Source organism: Tribolium madens, unplaced genomic scaffold, assembly GCF_015345945.1.
Source record: "Tribolium madens isolate multiple individuals breed KSU strain unplaced genomic scaffold, Tmad_KSU_1.1 Scaffold_91;HRSCAF=231;Tcas5.2_LG7, whole genome shotgun sequence".
NCBI classification, from domain to species: Eukaryota; Metazoa; Arthropoda; class Insecta; order Coleoptera; family Tenebrionidae; genus Tribolium; species Tribolium madens.
Genome location: NW_025401063.1, coordinates 10995643 through 11014608, shown reverse-complemented (window position 1 = coordinate 11014608; position 18966 = coordinate 10995643). Strand labels below are relative to the sequence as shown.

Below are 18966 nucleotides of genomic sequence, written 5' to 3'. Positions count from 1 at the left end.
GCCCAAATCCCAATTTTCATAAATATAACTTCAAAAATGACGAATTTATAAATATTTATACAAATTTTCATCCCTTGTTTGACCCCTTTGGGGATGAAATTTTCCAAAATTCTAAAACACGTGTTTTTTTTGTTTTTAACGGAGAGCCCAATTACCAATTTTCATGAATTTAACTTTAAAAAAAAATACAAATATTTTACGACCTTTTACCCTTGTTCAACCCCCTTGGGGGTGAAATTTCCAAAAATGGTAAAATACGTATTTTTTTATTTTTAACCGAAAGCCTAAATACCAATTTTCATGGCTATAGCTTTAAAACTTCGAATTCACCACCCTATTTAACCCCCTTAGGGGTTGATTCTCCAAAAATCCTTTCTTATTGGATGCCTGCGTTATAAAAGGTATCTACTGTGAAAATTTGAAATTTCTGTCTCCAGCGGTTTAGGCTGTGGGTTGATAGGTCAGTCAGGACAAGCCTCTTTATATACAGTATGTTATTGAAATGCGTTAAGAAACTTTAAACGGTGATAGAACTCATCAAAACAAATTACTTCTCTATTTACCATTTTTTCGAAAACTCAAATTTTTACTTACATTTATTTTCACCGTTTTCCGTGTCATCGAGTCGTTTATGGATGGCACGGTACGCAAAAAAGTAAATACGGCAAAAACCCAGGCAGATAGGTCTTGCAAAAACTTACTGACACAATTTAGTCACGTTCTTCACCTGCATGCGGCCGTGTTTACAATTTATCGGAAAGTGAATTTCCCGTAATAATCGTCAAAAACGGTGCAGTACACTAATCCGGAGTTAACAGACATGGTGCTGATCTACGGGGAAGCTTAATCGAATGCTGTTGGAGAGATTTCGCGGTCGCCAAATTAAAATTTTGAAAATCGGTGGATAGGGCGTAATGGACCAGTTTTATGGCCAGCTCGTTCACCGGACTTAAATCCTTGTGACTTTTTTCTATGGGACCATTTAAAACAGATTGTATTTGATTGTGTATGAGACTCCAGTTAACACCTTCGAAGAATTCGTGAACTTCGAAGTTCGTGTGAATAATGCAGCCGAGTCAATTCAACGAAATTCCGACATGTTGGTGACAACTAAAACTTCTATGACTCGAAAGGCACAAGCATACATCGATAACGGAGGGCGTCTTTTCGAACATTTAATTTGAAGGTTAGTGCCCTTGATCAAGTGTGGTGCGTAACTTGGAATGTCACTCTCACTTACTACGAATAAAAAATTGGTTTTTGCTTGGCTATCAAGTTTTTATCTTCTTTCGCTTTTAATGTACGCAGGGAGACATTGGCGGGTACTAGAATTTACGTTGAAACTAATTAAAATTTTATCTGGGTTTAGAAAGATTTTTCGAAAAAATTGTAAATAGCAAAGTAATTTGGTTTGATGAGTTCTATCACCGTTTAAATTTTCTTAACGCATTTCAATAACATACTGTATATAGATATCATTCTTCTTTTTTGGTACATTAATACATAAATACAAACTTAAAAGCTAGTTTATAGAATACTTAAATTTGCCATTAATTTGATTCTTAACAACTAATCAAAAAAATAATTAAAATAATTTTGTTGACAAAAATGGCCATCCGGAAGCGACTGAAGTGGGAGTTTCTAAAAAAGAGTACGATAAATAAAATAGTCAGAAATTGGAAAGAACGTAGATTTTTAAAAAGGAAAATAGGTCACCATAGCCGAAAAAGATCAAGCACTAATTCCGACGCTAATTCAATTGATATAAGATCGTCTATTTTCGTCGACAAAGAAAGTCATTCGTTTTACCGATTTTCCAGCTTCTGTTGCAGCAAGAAAAACCTGGCTTAGTCACAAAAAAGAGATAGGATAGCATTTGCCTTAGAATATACAGAGTGAGTCATTTATAATAAAGACCCTAACCGATTTTCAGATGCAACTCAAAATACATTCTCATAGACAACTTGGCTTTTGTTACGTTTGAAAACTTTAGATTATTAAATTTAAATCACAGTAATTGTTGATATGTCATTAATTAAATTTGACTGTGTCATCAATTCCAGTTTTTTCCACTTATATTCAAAATGTAATCAAACGACGAAAAAACTGACATAAGCTTGATAAGTGGAGAATGCTATAAAAATGATGTGACTACATGTGTACTATCAAAGGTACACGGTAGGACTTCAATTATTTATAAACATTGTCAAAACTATCACAGGTATCTATGTTTATATCTTTGAAAAATTTCAGCTAGAACATCAGTTAATGCATGGCGGTATCTGAGAATGTATTTTGGGTTGCGTCTGAAAATCGGTTAGGGTCGTTATTATACAGTGTGTCCCCGGATTGAGTTTACAAGAGGAAAAAAAGATTATCTTTGATTTTACGCCAAAACTGTAAAGGAAAAAAGTTTTTGCTTTACTTGAAACCAGCAAATCTGTAATTAAAACTTCATTACTCTAACTCAGTAGAAAGAAAAGTTGATTTTTCTCTTGATTTTGGACTTAGAATAATTTTTCTCTGCTTTTTAAGTCCTATCACAAGAGTTTACGCAAGTTAAATAACAAAAATGTTTGTGAAAAACATAATTTTAATAAAAAGCAACTCAAAGAAATATCTTTAGGGTAAAAACTAAAATCATTTTTAACAAGAAGTATCATTATTTAATTTAATTGTAAAAGTGACATATAGTTGTCAAATAATTAAAATCGCCAATGTGATAAGACTTAAAAAGCAGAGAAAAATGAATTTTTCTTTCTACTGAGTTAGAATACTGAAGTTATAATTACAGATTTGCTGCTTTCAAGTAAAGCAAAAAGTTTTTTTTCATTTGCAGTTTGCATAAAATCAAAGATAAAAAAATTTTCCTTTTGTAAACTCAATCCGGGGACATACTGTATATGACTCACCCGGTATAGTGTGTCTCCGGATAGGTGAAACGACTCTTGAAAAAGATAAAAAATTCTCGATTTAAATTTTCATTACTTGGGGTCACATTGCTTAGCTAAAGATCTCGATGAGCATAGAGCAATAAATACAAAGTGGTTATAAATGATTTTCATCTAGCCAGCTGTGAATTTTCCATGTAAAATAAAAAATGCCGCTTTACGAAAAAAAGGGTACCTACTTGTTTTAACTCAAAATTAAAAAATCGCCGTTTACTAAGCGTCCACTTTGAAAATAGACTTCAATTATAAACTTGTTTTCTTCCAAAGTATACATTATTATCAATTATATTTACCAGGTGAATAAAAAGTATGGAACCAAACGTTTTTTGCTTAAACTATTTATTTTTTGAAAAAANGAAAAAACTAATTGATGAGTGATAAAGTACTATAAAAATGTGATGATTTAACAAGAATAAAAATTTTCGAAATTTCCTTTTGTTTTTGAGTTCTACAAAAAAAATATTTTTTTAAATGGCAACCCACTATAAAATAATTTTTCTCATAAAAGCTATACTCTAGGGATTACAACTATCTGCTTTATATTAAATTTTTTCACATAAATTGCAATTTTAACAAAAAAAAATCGCGTAACTCAAAAACAAAACAAATTTTTGGTTCTGAAAATACGATCACATTTTTTATATTACTTTAATTTATATTAATTATTATTTTCCGGAGGCACATGATTAAAAATAAAACCGCTTGGTTCCATAATTTATATTCAGCCTGTATATGTATATTATATAGAGGGTGCGCCAGAACTCGCGCCATATTAGGTAAGATACCAGGAACATGGCAAAAATGTTAAAAAAATTTTATCTACAAAAATTTCGAATTTATGAGGCTTTAAAGTTTGCACTTTGACTCTATTTATTTCTATTGGAAAAATAATTTTCAAAGTTTTTTTACTATAAGCTATTAAAAAAGGAAACAAGGAAGCTGTATCCTAAATTGTAACTCTGTTCAATGTTATTTATGGCTTTTATTGGCAAAATTTTTGTCCCTTTACTAAATAATTGTAAAAAATATATACAAGATCATCAGTATCATTAAATAGATATAAAAAATGTGAAATGTCAAAAAATAAATGTCAAAATTTTTTGACAGATACAGATATACAATTTTTTAAACATTTTTTTCATGTTCCTGGTATCTTACCTTACTTGAAAATTTTTTTGCGGCGCGAGTTCTAACGCATCATGTATATTATTATTGGAAATTAGTTGAAACAATAAAAGTTTAATAAACAACAATTTATTATTAATTAATAAGTGACACTAATGACAGAACTGGAGCTTTCAAAAAAGCAGAGCGGCACAAATAAAGTTACATGCAAAAAAATTCCAAATCTGACTAGATTAGAGTAGGCGTCGATTAAATTCTGCAGTTGGCTACACATTGGATGGAAATATGGGCTGGAAATTTTCCACACAAACTGAAAGTGACTATCCACCGTTTTCGTTTTGTCGAGCAATAAAAATTTTCTTCTCTAAAGTGAAAATTATTTCACTCAAAAGAAATAAAACGCAAACTTGTCAAAGTTTCCGCTGACATTTGATGTCAAAAATCAGGATTGCCATCTGAAGGACTTTAATCACTACTACTCTACTCTAATTTTTTTTTGATTGCACAGTATTATATCCAGTTACGCTAAAGGTATTTTTGGTTGCAAACTAATTAATTTTCAAAGTAACTCTCCTGTAACTGACCCTGTATTTACACACAAATAAATTCAATACAGATAGTGCTTTGATAATTTCCCATTCAGAGTTGTTTGATAATGTTTTTTAAAAGAAGAGAATAGAAATGAACAATGTATGTTTGAGTTAAAAAGAGCTCTGTCAACTATGAAACTATTAAAAAACTAGTAAACATACAAACTAGTTCGAGTTTCGCTCTTTTTTCTTTTTTTGCCATTCAATCTTGGAACTAATAATTCTTCTGCAGGTCACATTCCTGATGATGCCTTTAGAAATCGGTTGGGCTTCGACCGTGTCTTGGTATGCAGGCGACGTAATGTGTAGAATAATGATGTTTTTCCGAATGTTCGGTCTCTACTTATCCAGCTTCATTCTCGTCTGTATCAGCATCGACAGGTGATACTTTGATACACCCTCACTTCACAGCTAACTGTTTTTTTGCAGATTTTACGCCGTTCTTAAGCCATTATACCTTCGCGCCCTCGACCGCAGAGACAAATTCATGCTGATCGGGGCTTGGGTTGGAGCCACCCTCTGCAGCATTCCACAAGTAAGTGTTACCTATCGGTCGGTTGGAGACAAAAGGGCTCGTTTTTCAGATGGTGGTTTTCCACGTCGAATCGCACCCGAACATTACTTGGTATCAGCAGTGTGTGACTTATAACGTGTTTCCCACCTACGCACATGAGTTGACCTATCTGTTATTTGGGATGGTGATGATGTACGCCTTGCCCTTGGCGGTGATAATATTTTCCTACGCATCAATACTCTTGGAAATACGACGCAGGACGCGCAATCCTTACGGCGGTGAGTGAAGAATATTGAGTTTCAAATATTTTACAACTGTAAAAATTTGATTAGTGCGAGATGTAGTGTAACAAAATTGGCATCCAGTCTAAATTTATAACAGGTAGATAGTAATGCATAACCTGACAGATTAAATTTATGTGGCGTGTTTATCGATTATTTGTCTTCATTGAGGCGCTTTTACAATTGTCGGATAAATTTATTCCACAACTTATTGGAATATCTAGTGAACAGAAACATTATTACGTTTTTTTTAATCATTTGCCTCCAGAAAATAAAAATTAATATAAATTAAAGTAATATAAAAAATGTGATCGTATTTTCAGAACGAAATTTTGTTTTGTTTTTGAGTTATGCGATATTTTTTTGTCAAAATTGCAATTTATGTGAATTATTTTTTTTTTAATTTAATATATAGCAGATAGTTGTAATCCTTAGAGTATAGCTTTTATGAGAAAAATTATTTTATAGTGGGTTGCCATTTAAAAAAATATTGTTTTTTGTATAACTCAAAAACAAAAGGAAATTTCGAAAAATTTTATTCTTGTTAAATCATCACATTTTCATAGTACTTTATCACTCATCAATTAGTTTTTTCAAAAAATAAATAGTGTAAGCAAAAAATGTTTGGTTCCATACTTTTTATTCACCTGGTATGTACTTCCTTTTGTTACAAAATACCACTTTTTAAATAAATAACAAGTTTAACACAAAATTAGGAATATGTTTTTCATAATGCTTATGGGACTTAGATCTAAATGCTCCAGTTGGAAATCAGTTTTTAATTCAGAAAAAATAATTTTTCCCGGCGCATCCACCATTTTTGTATTGTAAAATGAATATTTTACAAATGGAGGAATTAAAAAAAGGACTTAATTATTATTTTATTTACTTGAATTTACAAAAACTAAACATATGTTGGATAATTAAAATTAAGCAAAATTGGTTAGTTAATTCGTGATTAATTTACGTTTGCATTAATTAAAATTCTAAAATAAAATTTTTAATTTGCTTTCTGTAAATGGATTCTAAGATTAATTAAAACAATACATACATAAAGTACAAAACATAATAACATAATACAACAATATATAAGTAAAACTACCGACATATTTATTTGTATTCAAACTTAATTAAGTTATTGAAGTTTTTGATCCGGATTGTTGCAGCAGTAATCACTATTATAGTAATGAAACCAGATGTTTTTTTGGTTAAACTATTTATTTTTTGAAAAAAAAACTATTTGATGTATGATAAAATATTATAAAAATGTGACGTTTTATCAAAAGTTAAATTTTTCTAAATTTTGAGTTTTCCAATTTTTTTTTTTAATAAAACCTTTTTTCTACAAAAATTTGATTAACAGGGAGAAACTAGTTTTGGCAAGAAACGTCAAGACATGTCATTCACAAAACCATGTGTGCTTTAGCTTGCTGTAAAATGTAATTTTTTTAATTGTTAAAAAATCGCACAACTCAAAAACAAAACAAAATTTTATTTTTAAAATACGATCATTAATGTTATAAGCACTTTATAATTTTTATTAATTATTATTTTTTGAAAGCAAATTATAAAAAACAAACGCTTGGTTACATACTTTTTGTTTATCCTGTATAACAATTATTTCAAATTTATGTAAGTGTGGTGTAGTAGAAACGAATTTTAAAGAAATTAAGAGATCAAATCTACATTAGGTTGAAAAAAACAATTTTAATTAGCTTGAGAATAAGCAGAAATATTTTTCGTCCACCTAAACACTCTTAACGGCAGGCCGACAGTTTATCTTCCAGTCTAAATGTGCTATTGTTATAATTTGTCTAGCTTAGGACTCTCTCTTCAAAGGACACGCGCTTTTGACAAACACCCGAATAAATTGAATATACTCCGGCAACTAAAACATTTGTTACCGCATTTCTCAAAGTTCAAGAACATTTAAAACAAAGCAATCTATTTTTCCGGCATCGGAAAATTGTGAACTTGCTATAAAATTAAAAACTCCGTGTTAAACTGTCTTTTGACTTGGATGTGGGTGTGCAATTAGATATCAAACAAGTAGCGGATGTAATTTTGAGCTGGAATTTCACAAATGACATCGAAACTATCTCTGAAAGTCTAGGAGCATATTTAATCAAGATTTTTTTTTTCAGCAGACAGTATCACAAGATCGAGTTTGGCATTCCTAGGAAAAGCCAAAGTGCGTACTTTGAAAATGACCATCATTATCGTACTGGTCTTTTTTGTCTGTTGGACTCCTTATTACGTCATGTGTATATGGTGAGTAATCCAGATTTTCAGCACAAACTAGAAATGTGATGTTGGTTTAATAGATGAAAAAGATTTTATTTTGTACTCAATGTTAAAGAGTGCTTTTGTCAACTAATTCCAGTAGATAAAGCAGTCTTTTATCGTCTTGTGAAATAAAGTAATTTTTATGTACTGTTTATATTTAAGAAATTCTGCTAGGTGAGTACAAAATAAAACGAAATATATATTATACACGGCGATAAAGACTGTTTATCTACTCGTCAAAAAAGTCCACTCGTGACTTCGTCAATCGTAAACTTAACCTTTTCGCTCGTAGATAAACAATTTCTTTATCGTCTTGTATAACGAATAACTGTGAGTAATCAGTTCAATTAAACACACAATAATAAACATTCTTTTTATGAAATTACTTATTCAGACGTGCAACTGTTTTAAATAAAAATATTGAAATCATTATGAAAAAAATATTTAATTAGAACCGTTTTGCTGTTTAGTTTATTGGAGATTTTATATTAAAATATGTATCTACGTGTCCAAAGAACTCGATTTTATTGTGTAACTGTTTCAAATGAAAATTGAATCTTGCTGTTTTATTAATGTTTAATTAGTCCATGCAAGAAATAATTACAAAAAAAATAAATTTTATGAATAAGTTATTTTTGTGTTAAGCGCACAAAACGATTGTTTTTTAACGCAAGATAATACTTTTTCTGTCGAGACCGAAGGTCGGGACAAAAAGGCATTTGAGCGTTGATAAACAGTTTTGTACACCTAATGTTAACAACGTTTTTTCTAATATTTAATTTAACTAATTAAAATGCTTTAAAATTTTGTTGCCTCGCACTGCTGTGAATTTCGCCCCTCCAATAAAAAAGAGCTAACTTTGCAAATTGATTTCGAAGTTGAAATTTACACATGACTGTAGAAAAAGAATATTAATTAGAACCGTTTTCGCTGTTTAGTTTGACAGAAATTTTATATTAAAATATAAGAGATCGAGATAATTTGTAATCAAGTCATCTTTGGATCCATTAACGTACTTTCTTTTTCATATTAATGTGCATCAAGCAGGTTGTAGAAGTTTAAATGCATCTTTAATTTAAAGACTGAATTACACAAAAAGTGTCATTAATGTCATTCAGAACAAATTTAATCACTTCAATAATAATGACAAAAATTGTTTTGTTAATTGTGTTGTTAATTTTAATTATTTTTTGCTACCTGGGGTTTATCTAAAAAAAATAATTTTTAGGGAAGGTTGAGGTTAGGATTGTTTGAATGTTTGCATGGGTGCCACCTTAAAACGATCCCTTTCAGCGACTACTTCGATGCACATTAATTTGAAAACGAGTATACCTATGTCTGTGAAACGTCAAATAAAATGACAAGTTGAAAGGTAAAATGGCATGATCAAAAAGATGATGGTTTTAATAACTAAATTTATGATTTACTTTCAAAAAACGGTCGTATTATTATACGTGAACGACTAATTCCAGCCCAGCCCAGTTTGCTGTTTTACCTTTCGACTTTTCATTTCATTTGACGACGTTTCACGTGCAGTTAGTTCAAAAACAGACATACACACGTTCATACATACAGGATGATTCTTAAATAGACCGACAAAATCTTATCACAGCTTTCCAACGATATATGGAAACAAACTGTATCCTTTTAGCGTTTATATTTTTTAGGGGCAAAACCCCCTTGATCCGTGCCACTTTATGAATTGTTGCAATGATGAAGCACATTTTCATCAAGTTAATACTATGGTTTCCACTACCTGTGCTAATACTATTTACGAAAACATCAGTGGAGTACGCTTTACCTCGAATATAACTTTAATAAATTTTATTTGGAGAACGTTTAAACAAAAAAATTTTTAAATATTTTTTCCAATATGCGTTCATTTAATACTACCAAGGATAAAATTTTGTCGGTCTATTTAAGAATCACCCTGTACATGTCTTAAAAACTATGTAAGTACATACATTCTTCATGCACAATTAATATTCCTCATATTGTAATGAGCTTTTTACACCTAAAACAGCAGAAATATGAAAATTCTTACAAATTACGTCAACCTAATTAATAAACTTCACTGAAAGTTAACTTTTACACTTTTTATTGTAACGGGATAAAACTCAAAAAAAAAGAACTTAACTTTTATTTTGCGCTTTCCAAGGTTTATTTTTTACTTTACCTGCTCTAATATTGGCTAACCATACGCAAACGCAATTGTAGGATGTAAAGATAAATATTTCCATGCTACCGTTTACTTTCTTACTTTTTTCTTTCTTGTTCAAGTTGTTATTGTATTTTTTATATTTGGTTTGTTGTTGAATTTAATGGAAATTTGTCGGGGCACGAGAAGGCTTTCTCATGTTTACTCATTTATCAATAATTTAAAATGAAAGGAGATTGAGCTTTGACTTTTATTTTCGTCAATCCAAAAAATATTGTTTCCAACTTTTCGTTGGTTTAAAATTGTTGTTTTATTAATAAAATATCTAAAAAATATTCTAAAACTCCAAAGTATTTTGAATGCTTACAGACTTAGCAACAAAAAACAAAATCCTTATCGACCAGTTTGGGATAGCAACGAGTAAATACAACTTACTGTCTTGGAAACAGACGTAGTAAAGTAAACACACAATAGAACAGAGTCTAATCGCGCAAAAAATATATTGGTTCAAATGAGGCAAAAAGTAAGACTTTGATAATGGTAAGTGGGTAAGTGCATAATATCAGAGAGATCTTAAATACGCTTATTATAATAAAAATGTTAATGTTACATTCTAGAGTAAAGTTAATTACTTAATTAAAGTTATTATTGAAATATTTGAGGTATATTATGAAGGAATAATGCTCTTGGGCATTCAGGGTTGTTAAAGTTCTATAATTTATTCACCAGGATACTTTACCTACTTCCCAGAGCACTATAAGCTACTTCACTGTCATTTATTTTCTTGATTTTGTAGAAGATGGTTTACAGGACAAAGGATAAATAAAACCATTAAATTCGTCGCCACGTTTTGATACATTTATTATCTTCCTCAGGCGAAGAATTTTCGTTGACTGTGCCATGCCTCCCACGTTCAGCCAACGAAAATTCTTCGCCTGACGAAGATACAGTAAAGGTTTCGAAACGTCGTGACGAATTTAATGGTTTAATTTATCCACTGTCATTTATTTTAACATTTCATATTAAAAATTTTTAATTTCAGATAAAACAATAAACCTTCTAAGAACTTTAGGCATTATTTAATGTTTATGGTCCTTGGGGAACTTATTACAAAAACCTCGGACTGGAGGTCCACGTTCTTGCAAACTTGTCGCCCTCGGAGGCCATAAACATCCAATAATGCCCTTGGCATAACTACTCTTTAAAAAACTAACAAAAATCAATCACACAAAAAAGAAGAAGCAAAATTAACTTGGAAGAGTTTGAAATACTATAATTTCGATTATTAAGTTTGGGGTAGAATTTAAATCCGAGATAAATTCCCGGTTTACTACGTAACAATCCCAAAAGCACTGACAACAACTGACAGTGGCAAGTGGAATAATATGGCGGATGTTTAATCACAACGCTTAAATGTACTCATCTTTGACATCATAATTATTATTGTACAGATATTGAAACAAACAAACACCAAAATATAACCTTAAAACCTTCGACCATATATTAGATAGTCCAGGCATACTCTGATTTGTTGTGAAGCCAACATGTGCAGGTGGGGCAAGGGGAAATGACTAATGGTATGCGAATTTGACCCTTAGAGAACTCCTTCTCTGATTGGTTCATTCATAATATGTGAACCACCAGTGGCGTCGTAATGTATTCTAATATTCCAATATTACATTGATTTTTTTTTATATTGTAACGCGGGCGATATGATTGTAGATTGTTAAGTGATCACACCAAAAGAGTCAAGTAGTTTGAAAATCTCGAAATATCACCAGTTTTAACAAGCAACATTATTTATGAAACTTATAATATTTTTCATTTTCTGTCCCTTGCCTATGAGCCACCACTGAACAAGGCGTAAGGAAGAGTAAGCATCCTCTTGCCCCTCACTCCTCTTGTCCATACATGTTGGCTTCAAACAAACTGCCTACAAACTCGCTGGATAGCGTGTCTATCTAATATATTTGTGGCTTTTATTGATAAAATGTTTGTACCTTTACTAAATAATTGTAAAAAACATATACAAGATCATCGGTATCATTAAATAGATATGGTCGAAGCTTAAAACAGATCTGCAATCTGCATTACCGACATTCAAACAGCCAATGAGAGCAAAGAACGGATTATTACCTCACAGCAAATAAAACGCGTGCGTCTTGATTTTATTTCATTTTACGAGTTTTTATAATATTTTTTTGTACTAAAATTAAGATTTCAAAAAAAAAAGAAAACACGGGTTAATTATTTTTTAATAAAGATAAAGATATGCAATAAAAAAAAATATGTGCGACGACCCAATTGTCTTCGGTCGGTAAAATGTCCTTACCGTTCTTGATGCTTAATATACTATACTTTACGACTTAATTTATCTCACTTCAAAACTTTAGAGAAGAACAAATATGTTTCGAAACTTTCTTGAAGATATCATACTTTGCATAACTAATATGAGAGAATATAACTTATTGTTTATAAAGCTAAAAACATGCATTACATCATTAAATTGTGTTAAACCTGTTTGTGGAACAATATCAAACTTTGCTAATACGAATAATGGTATTTTAGTAATTAAATTTGTCCTGCATGTGTAAGGAAATAAAAAGACAAATGCAAAAAGTTGGAGAAAGGACACGTATCATATTAGGTTATATTTTGAAAGCTCTGCAATAATTCTCTGGAATAATGAGATCAATATCCAACTGACAGTTGCGTAGGTAACATTGTAGCAATTAAAAGGCCATTAAGTGATCTTTATGTTAGTATCTTTCAAATTAAAAATTAAACCCAATAACTTAAATACATATAATTATGTTGATGATGTTAATGAAAATGATGGGAATATAATAAGAAATTCTTAACGGCGTTGGTGTAATTATCCCAAATTTATTATTTGCTTTGTGTCTAAAATTAAATTTTTACAATGACAAATGGAAGACAAATTTTTCTATTTCAGTGTCACAACGAGAATTTTATGTAACTTAAAATAGTTGCACAAAATGCAATTATACTTTTTCATCTTCTTGAATTCAAAATGTATACTCAAACAATGAAAAAACCGACAAGACACGGTGTTTCACATAATTTTACGAAGCCTGCGCCTGTAATCAATAATTCATATTCCGATACGAACTCGATTACAAATTTTAAAAAAATTGGATAATCTTCTCTAGTTTGTTCACCCTTTAAAAAATTACAACGTTTTTAGTTAGTTGGTGATTAAGATAGGTAAACTAGAATCATATTCATGTCGTCTCGTGATAAAACAAATGATAATTGTTTCTGAAAAACTGCAGTTTATGACTATTAATGATACCTTGATTACTTTAACAACTACTGACTGACATGGTTTTCCAAAAATTAAATAATTAAAAATGTTTTTTTTTTGTATCTAGTGTTTTGTGATATTTGTATATTTGGGTGCGTACATTAGGCGCAAGCCTCGTAAAGTTGTGTGAAACACCCTGTATATGAAGAATGCTACACAAATGCTGTGGCTGTACCGCACACAGAACACCTACAAAATAGAACGCCTGGTTTTTAAAAGTTTTTGTATGGCGTCACCATACGTCTGGCCCAAGAACTAGAAAAAGCGACAATTTTGAAAACATGTTTTTCTATTTCGGTGTTAGAATAACTCTATTCCAGCACCCAAATGACGTCATTTGAGTGCTGGAATAAGTCGTTGGCGTTAATTTAATTGTAATTACGGACTTTCTTCACAATTCATTTTCAAATGTGAAAATAAGAATTATTTTTATTTTTTACAGCCGCCTAAAATTATTGCACATAAATGTCAATCAATGCTAACCGTCGCAAAATTCTCTAAAAAAAAATTAAAATTTTCGTTTTTTAACTTATAAAATGATATAAAGCGGCAAAATAAACTTGTTGCAGAAGGTTCTTCAAATACTCATTTGTTCCTCAACTCGCCGCTACGCGGCTCGTTTCGGAATTTCGTATTTGTGCTTGCAACTTGTACTTTAATATACTATTTGTTTCAATTTATTATTCTTTATTAAAAATAAATTAAAAATACAAAATACATGTTTTAGACAAAATTTTATTTTTAAACTCATTCTAAACAATTAGCAATTATTATCGTAGTTTAGTACAAAAATCAATTTTACCTCAAATTCCAGGAATTTATTTTACAAACAAGACTTCAATTTGTGTTTTTTCATTGATTGTGAAATCAGGACCAACTTGTTTCAAATTTCAATCCCGTACACTTCACGCCGTTAAATTAGATTTCTTTTTTTTATTATAAATCTAACAAAAAAAGCTGGAACATAAATGTGTTGTTTATGTTAGTCCCGTCAAAATAGACATTTCAAATAACTAAAATTCCGACAGAGCTAAATTTTGGTGGATATCTTGGGTACACCATTAGGAATAAAGTGTCAAAAGTCCCCATCGATCCCATGTGTGCTAAAAAAGTTATTCGGGGTCAAAAGTCAAAATTGGACGTTTTTTTAGATTTTTTTCGAAAACGGTAAGTTTTATCAAAAAAGTAGCCCAGACAAAAATTATAGATCTTAAAATTATCTACAAAAATGGTCTGCATACTTTTTTTCTAAGAATCACCATTCCTGAGATATCGCGATTCTAAAAGTTGAAGGAGTCACGTTCTACATCATATGCACATACATACAAAGAAGGGTAAGATACCAGGAACATGGAAAAAATTAAAAAAAAATCTATCTATAAAAATTTCGAAGTTATGAGAGTTTAAATTTTGCACTTTGTCTCTATTTATTTCTGTAGGATAAATAATTTTCCAAGTTTTTTTGCTACAGGCTATTAGAAGCGGAAACAAGGAAGCTGTATCCTAAACTCTAACTCTGTTTAATATTATTTGTGGCTTTTATTGGCAAAAGTTTTGTACCTTTACTAAATAATTCTAAAAAAAACATATACAAGGTCATCAGTATTATTAAATGGACATAAAAATATGTTAAATGTCAAAAAATAAATGTCAAAATTTTTTGACATAGAATTTTTTAAACAGTTTTTCAGTTACTCTGGGGTCTACCCAATTACTCCTTTTTCAAGGAAATCCGCGATTTTTTGAACACCCTGTGTGTATTACCTAATAAATTCTTTTTAATTCTAATGGAATCCAGATATTTATAAGTTTAATGAAATAGAAGAAAAATTTCAAGTAAGATAAAATGCCAGGAACATGAAAAAAATGTTTACAAGATCATCAGTATCATTAAATAGATATAAAAAAATGTCAAATGTCAAAAAATAAATGTCAAAATTTTTTGACAGATAGAATTTTTAAATATTTTTTTCATGTTTATTTATCTTACTTGAAATTTTTCTTCTATTTCATTAAACTTATAAATATCCGGATTCCATTAGAATTAAAAAGAATTTATTTGGTAATACACACAGGATGTTCAAAAAATCGCGCATTCCCTTGAAAGGGAGTAATTGGGTAGTCCCCAGAGTACTGAAAAACTGTTTAAAAAATTCTATCTGTCAAAAAAATTTGACATTTAACATTTTTTTATGTCCATTTAATAATACTGATGACCTTGTATATGTTTTTTTTATAATTATTTAGTAAAGGTACAAAAATTTTGTCAATAAAAGCCACAAATAACATTAAACAGAGTTACAGTTTAGGATACAGCTTCCTTATTTTCGCTTCTAATAGCCTGTAGCAAAAAAACTTTGAAAATTATTTATCCTACAGAAATAAATAGAGTCAAAGTGCAAAATTTAAACTCTCATAACTTTGAAATTTTTATAGATAGAATTTTTTTAAATTTTTCTATGTTCCTGGTACCTTACCCTACATGGCATTTGTTTTTGGGGCGCGAGTTCTGGCGCACTCTGTATGTGCATATGATGTAGAACGTTACTCCTTTAACTTTTAGAATCGCTATATCTCAGGAATGGTGATTCTTAGAAAAAAAGTATAAAGACCATTTTTGTAGATAATTTTAAGATCTATAATTTTTGTCTGGGCTACTGTTTCGATAAAACTTACCGTTCTCGAAAAAAATTTAAAAAACCTCAGATTTTGACCTTTGACCCCGAATAACTTTTTTAGCACACATGGGATCGATGGGGACTTTTGACACTTTATATCTAATGGTGTACCCAAGGTCTCCACCAAAATTTAGCTCTGTCGGAATTTTCGTTATTGACCACTATTTTTATGACTAATTTGACCGGACTATGTTGTGTGTCTATACCTATCGTCTACCTTTGAATGAAAATTTAAAATAAAAATAACATTCGCAAAAAATAAATAAACTTTATTATGAGACAAGGCCGTCTGAATCAAAAAGCTACGTTTATAGGCCGTTTCATTCTCCGTGATAACTGTTTCTGCAGAGCGGCCATAAAAAAAAGTGCGCCCTCGGTAGTCGATTAACGAATCAAAGCTACAAAATTAAATTAATAACAGTTATTCAATTTATAAGCATTGGCGGCACCCTTCAATTTTATAAAATAATAGTATAAAATGGTAAAAAGCGTGTTTCATTTGTGGGGCAAAATGTTCGCTTATTTGAAATTCCAAGCAATATGCAACAAAGGCAAAAATGGTTCGAAACTTTTGAAACGTTTTGCGGTAAGCAAATTTATACAGACAATAATAAGGACAACGTTTTACTTTGTATTTTAATATTAAAGACACTACAAAAATTACGGATTACTCAACAAACAAATCACTTTGCAGAAAAATATTGAAGTTATAAATTGTTCTAACCTACCTCGTGTTATGATTTTATATTTTTTGCAATTCTAATTTAATAGTATTTTGCTAGTCCAGAATACATCTAAAATAAGCTCGGATCTTATACTATAGCCTTCGACCATATATTAGATAGACACGCTATCCAGCGAGTTTGTTTGAAGCCAACATGTATTGTCAAGAGGAGTGAGGGGCAAGAGGATGCTTACTCTTCCTTACTCCTTGTTCAGTGGTGGCTCATAGGCAAGGGGCAGAAAATGAAAAATATTATAAGTTTCATAAATAATGTTGCTTGTTAAAACTGGTGGTATTTCGAGATTTTCAAACTACTTGACTCTTTTGGTGTGATCACTTAACAATCTACAATCATATCGCCCGAGTTACAATATAAAAAAAAAATCAATGTAATATTGGAATATTAGAATACATTACGACGCCACTGGTGGTTCACATATTATGAATGAACCAATCAGAGAAGGAGTTCTCTAAGGGTCAAATTCGCGTACCATTAGTAGTCATTAGTAGTCATTTTCCCTGCACATGTTGGCTTCACAACAAATCAGAGTATGCCTGGTCTATCTAATATATGGTCGAAGACTACAGCATTCATGTTTTAATTGATGTTTTAAGCACTTAACCTAAAAATAAAAAGTCTCAATCGACTGCGATCGAAATCGGTAGATGGAGCGCAATAAGGTGCTGACGCCCGAAATCTCAGAGAAACAAAGTTTATATGGAAAAATCAAAACGGCCTTATAAGCGTAGCTTTTTGATTCAGATGGCCTTGGTATAATAATGTTAATGGCGATCTCTGACGGCCGGGCCAGAACTAAAATTTATCAAAAACGGAGTGAAAACGGTCTTGGTTATACTCACAGGCTATACGTATACTAGTCGGCTTACCCCTGCTGTACCGTCAAAGGTACACCGTAGGAGGTCATTTTACAAAAACTGTGAAAGCTATCATAGGTATCTATGTTTATAACCTCAAAATTTTTTAAATAGTACCTAAATCAATTAATGCAGATTGGTATCTGAGAATGTATTTTGGTTTGCGTCTGAAAATCAAGTCAGGGACCCTGTATTTACGATTGGGTGCAATTTATTTAAAGAAAAAAGTATTCAAATTGACAACAAATAAATTTCACGTTATCGAAATTACAGAATTTGAATTAAAACAATAATTTGAAAATTCCGATTGATGTTTCCTGAATTTGTTAACACTGTTAACAGGTATACTCTTTTTCATATTAATGTGCATCAAGTGGATTGTGGAAGTCTAAATGCATCCTTAATTTAAAGGTCGATTCACACAAAAAGTTTCATTAATATCATTCAGAACAAAAATCACATCAATAATGACATTTTTTTAAATCTTTGTCACCCTATGTTAATTACGTTGTTAATTTTAATTATTTTTTACTACCTCAAAAAGTCGGGTACACATATTTATTTGAGAAAATAATTTTTAGTGAAGATTGAGGTTGGGATTTGAATTTCGCTATTGAATAATCATTTATCGAATGATTCGATAACTCAATCAAAATCGTTTATCTACACGAATGATTTTTAACGAATGAATTTTAACGAATGAATGTATTTTCTACTATCGAATAATTCGAATGATAGACAACTATCGAATTATTCGTTAAGTTCCATTCCATTCTGCCCATCACTACTTCAAATGATCCTTTTCAACGACTACTTCGATGCACATTAATATGAAAACGATTATACGTAATATCTTTCCCTCGATGAATCATAGAATTGAGTGAATATTTATCAATAGCCACACGTGAGGCATTTGAAATATTATTTCCAGTCGAGCATCAACTGACAGATTTGTTTATACGCATTGTCCCTTGAGATTATCTCTAACGAGAGTCCTTGAGAGTCTCTTTTGTCAATAAGCAATAACAAGTCCATTTTACAACTCGGCACGTTTGACAAATGATGACAGAGTGAAACTTTTTGCAGGTATTGGTTAGACAGAGAGTCGGCAAAAAACGTGGATCAGAGGATACAAAAGGCACTGTTTCTCTTCGCTTGCACGAACTCTTGCATGAATCCAGTCGTGTATGGGGTTTTCAACATCAGGGCTAGACGAACTGGACGGAAGGTGAGCCCTAGAGCCAACACTATAAAACACACCTCCTGCATCCCAACCCCAAATGGCGACTCTCGATTGCCGCCTCTTGAAATATCGTTGAAGACTTTAGAGTAGATATATATGTTGCTCGATATTTTTAATTTTATGTATCTTTAGTTGTAGGTGTTTTATTGTTTTCTTGTTATTGTGTTTTTATAAATATATTTGTGATTATATTGCCTGAATGCTTTTCCTAC

At 30.9% G+C, this 18966-nt stretch overlaps 1 protein-coding gene across 1 annotated transcript in view; it reads left to right on the top strand.

Annotated features, from left to right (window-relative positions):
• LOC123010465 (gonadotropin-releasing hormone receptor-like) overlaps window positions 1–18945 on the top strand; it is a 60766-nt gene extending 41821 nt beyond the window's left edge. Inside the window, exons 3-7 of the mRNA XM_044407371.1 lie at window positions 4899–5047; window positions 5096–5201; window positions 5251–5458; window positions 7609–7732; window positions 18598–18945. Coding sequence (XP_044263306.1) covers window positions 4899–5047; window positions 5096–5201; window positions 5251–5458; window positions 7609–7732; window positions 18598–18844 — 834 coding nt within the window. The 3' untranslated portion in view covers window positions 18845–18945. The remainder of the gene's footprint in view (window positions 1–4898; window positions 5048–5095; window positions 5202–5250; window positions 5459–7608; window positions 7733–18597) is intronic.
• The last annotated feature ends 21 nt before the right edge of the window (window positions 18946–18966 follow it).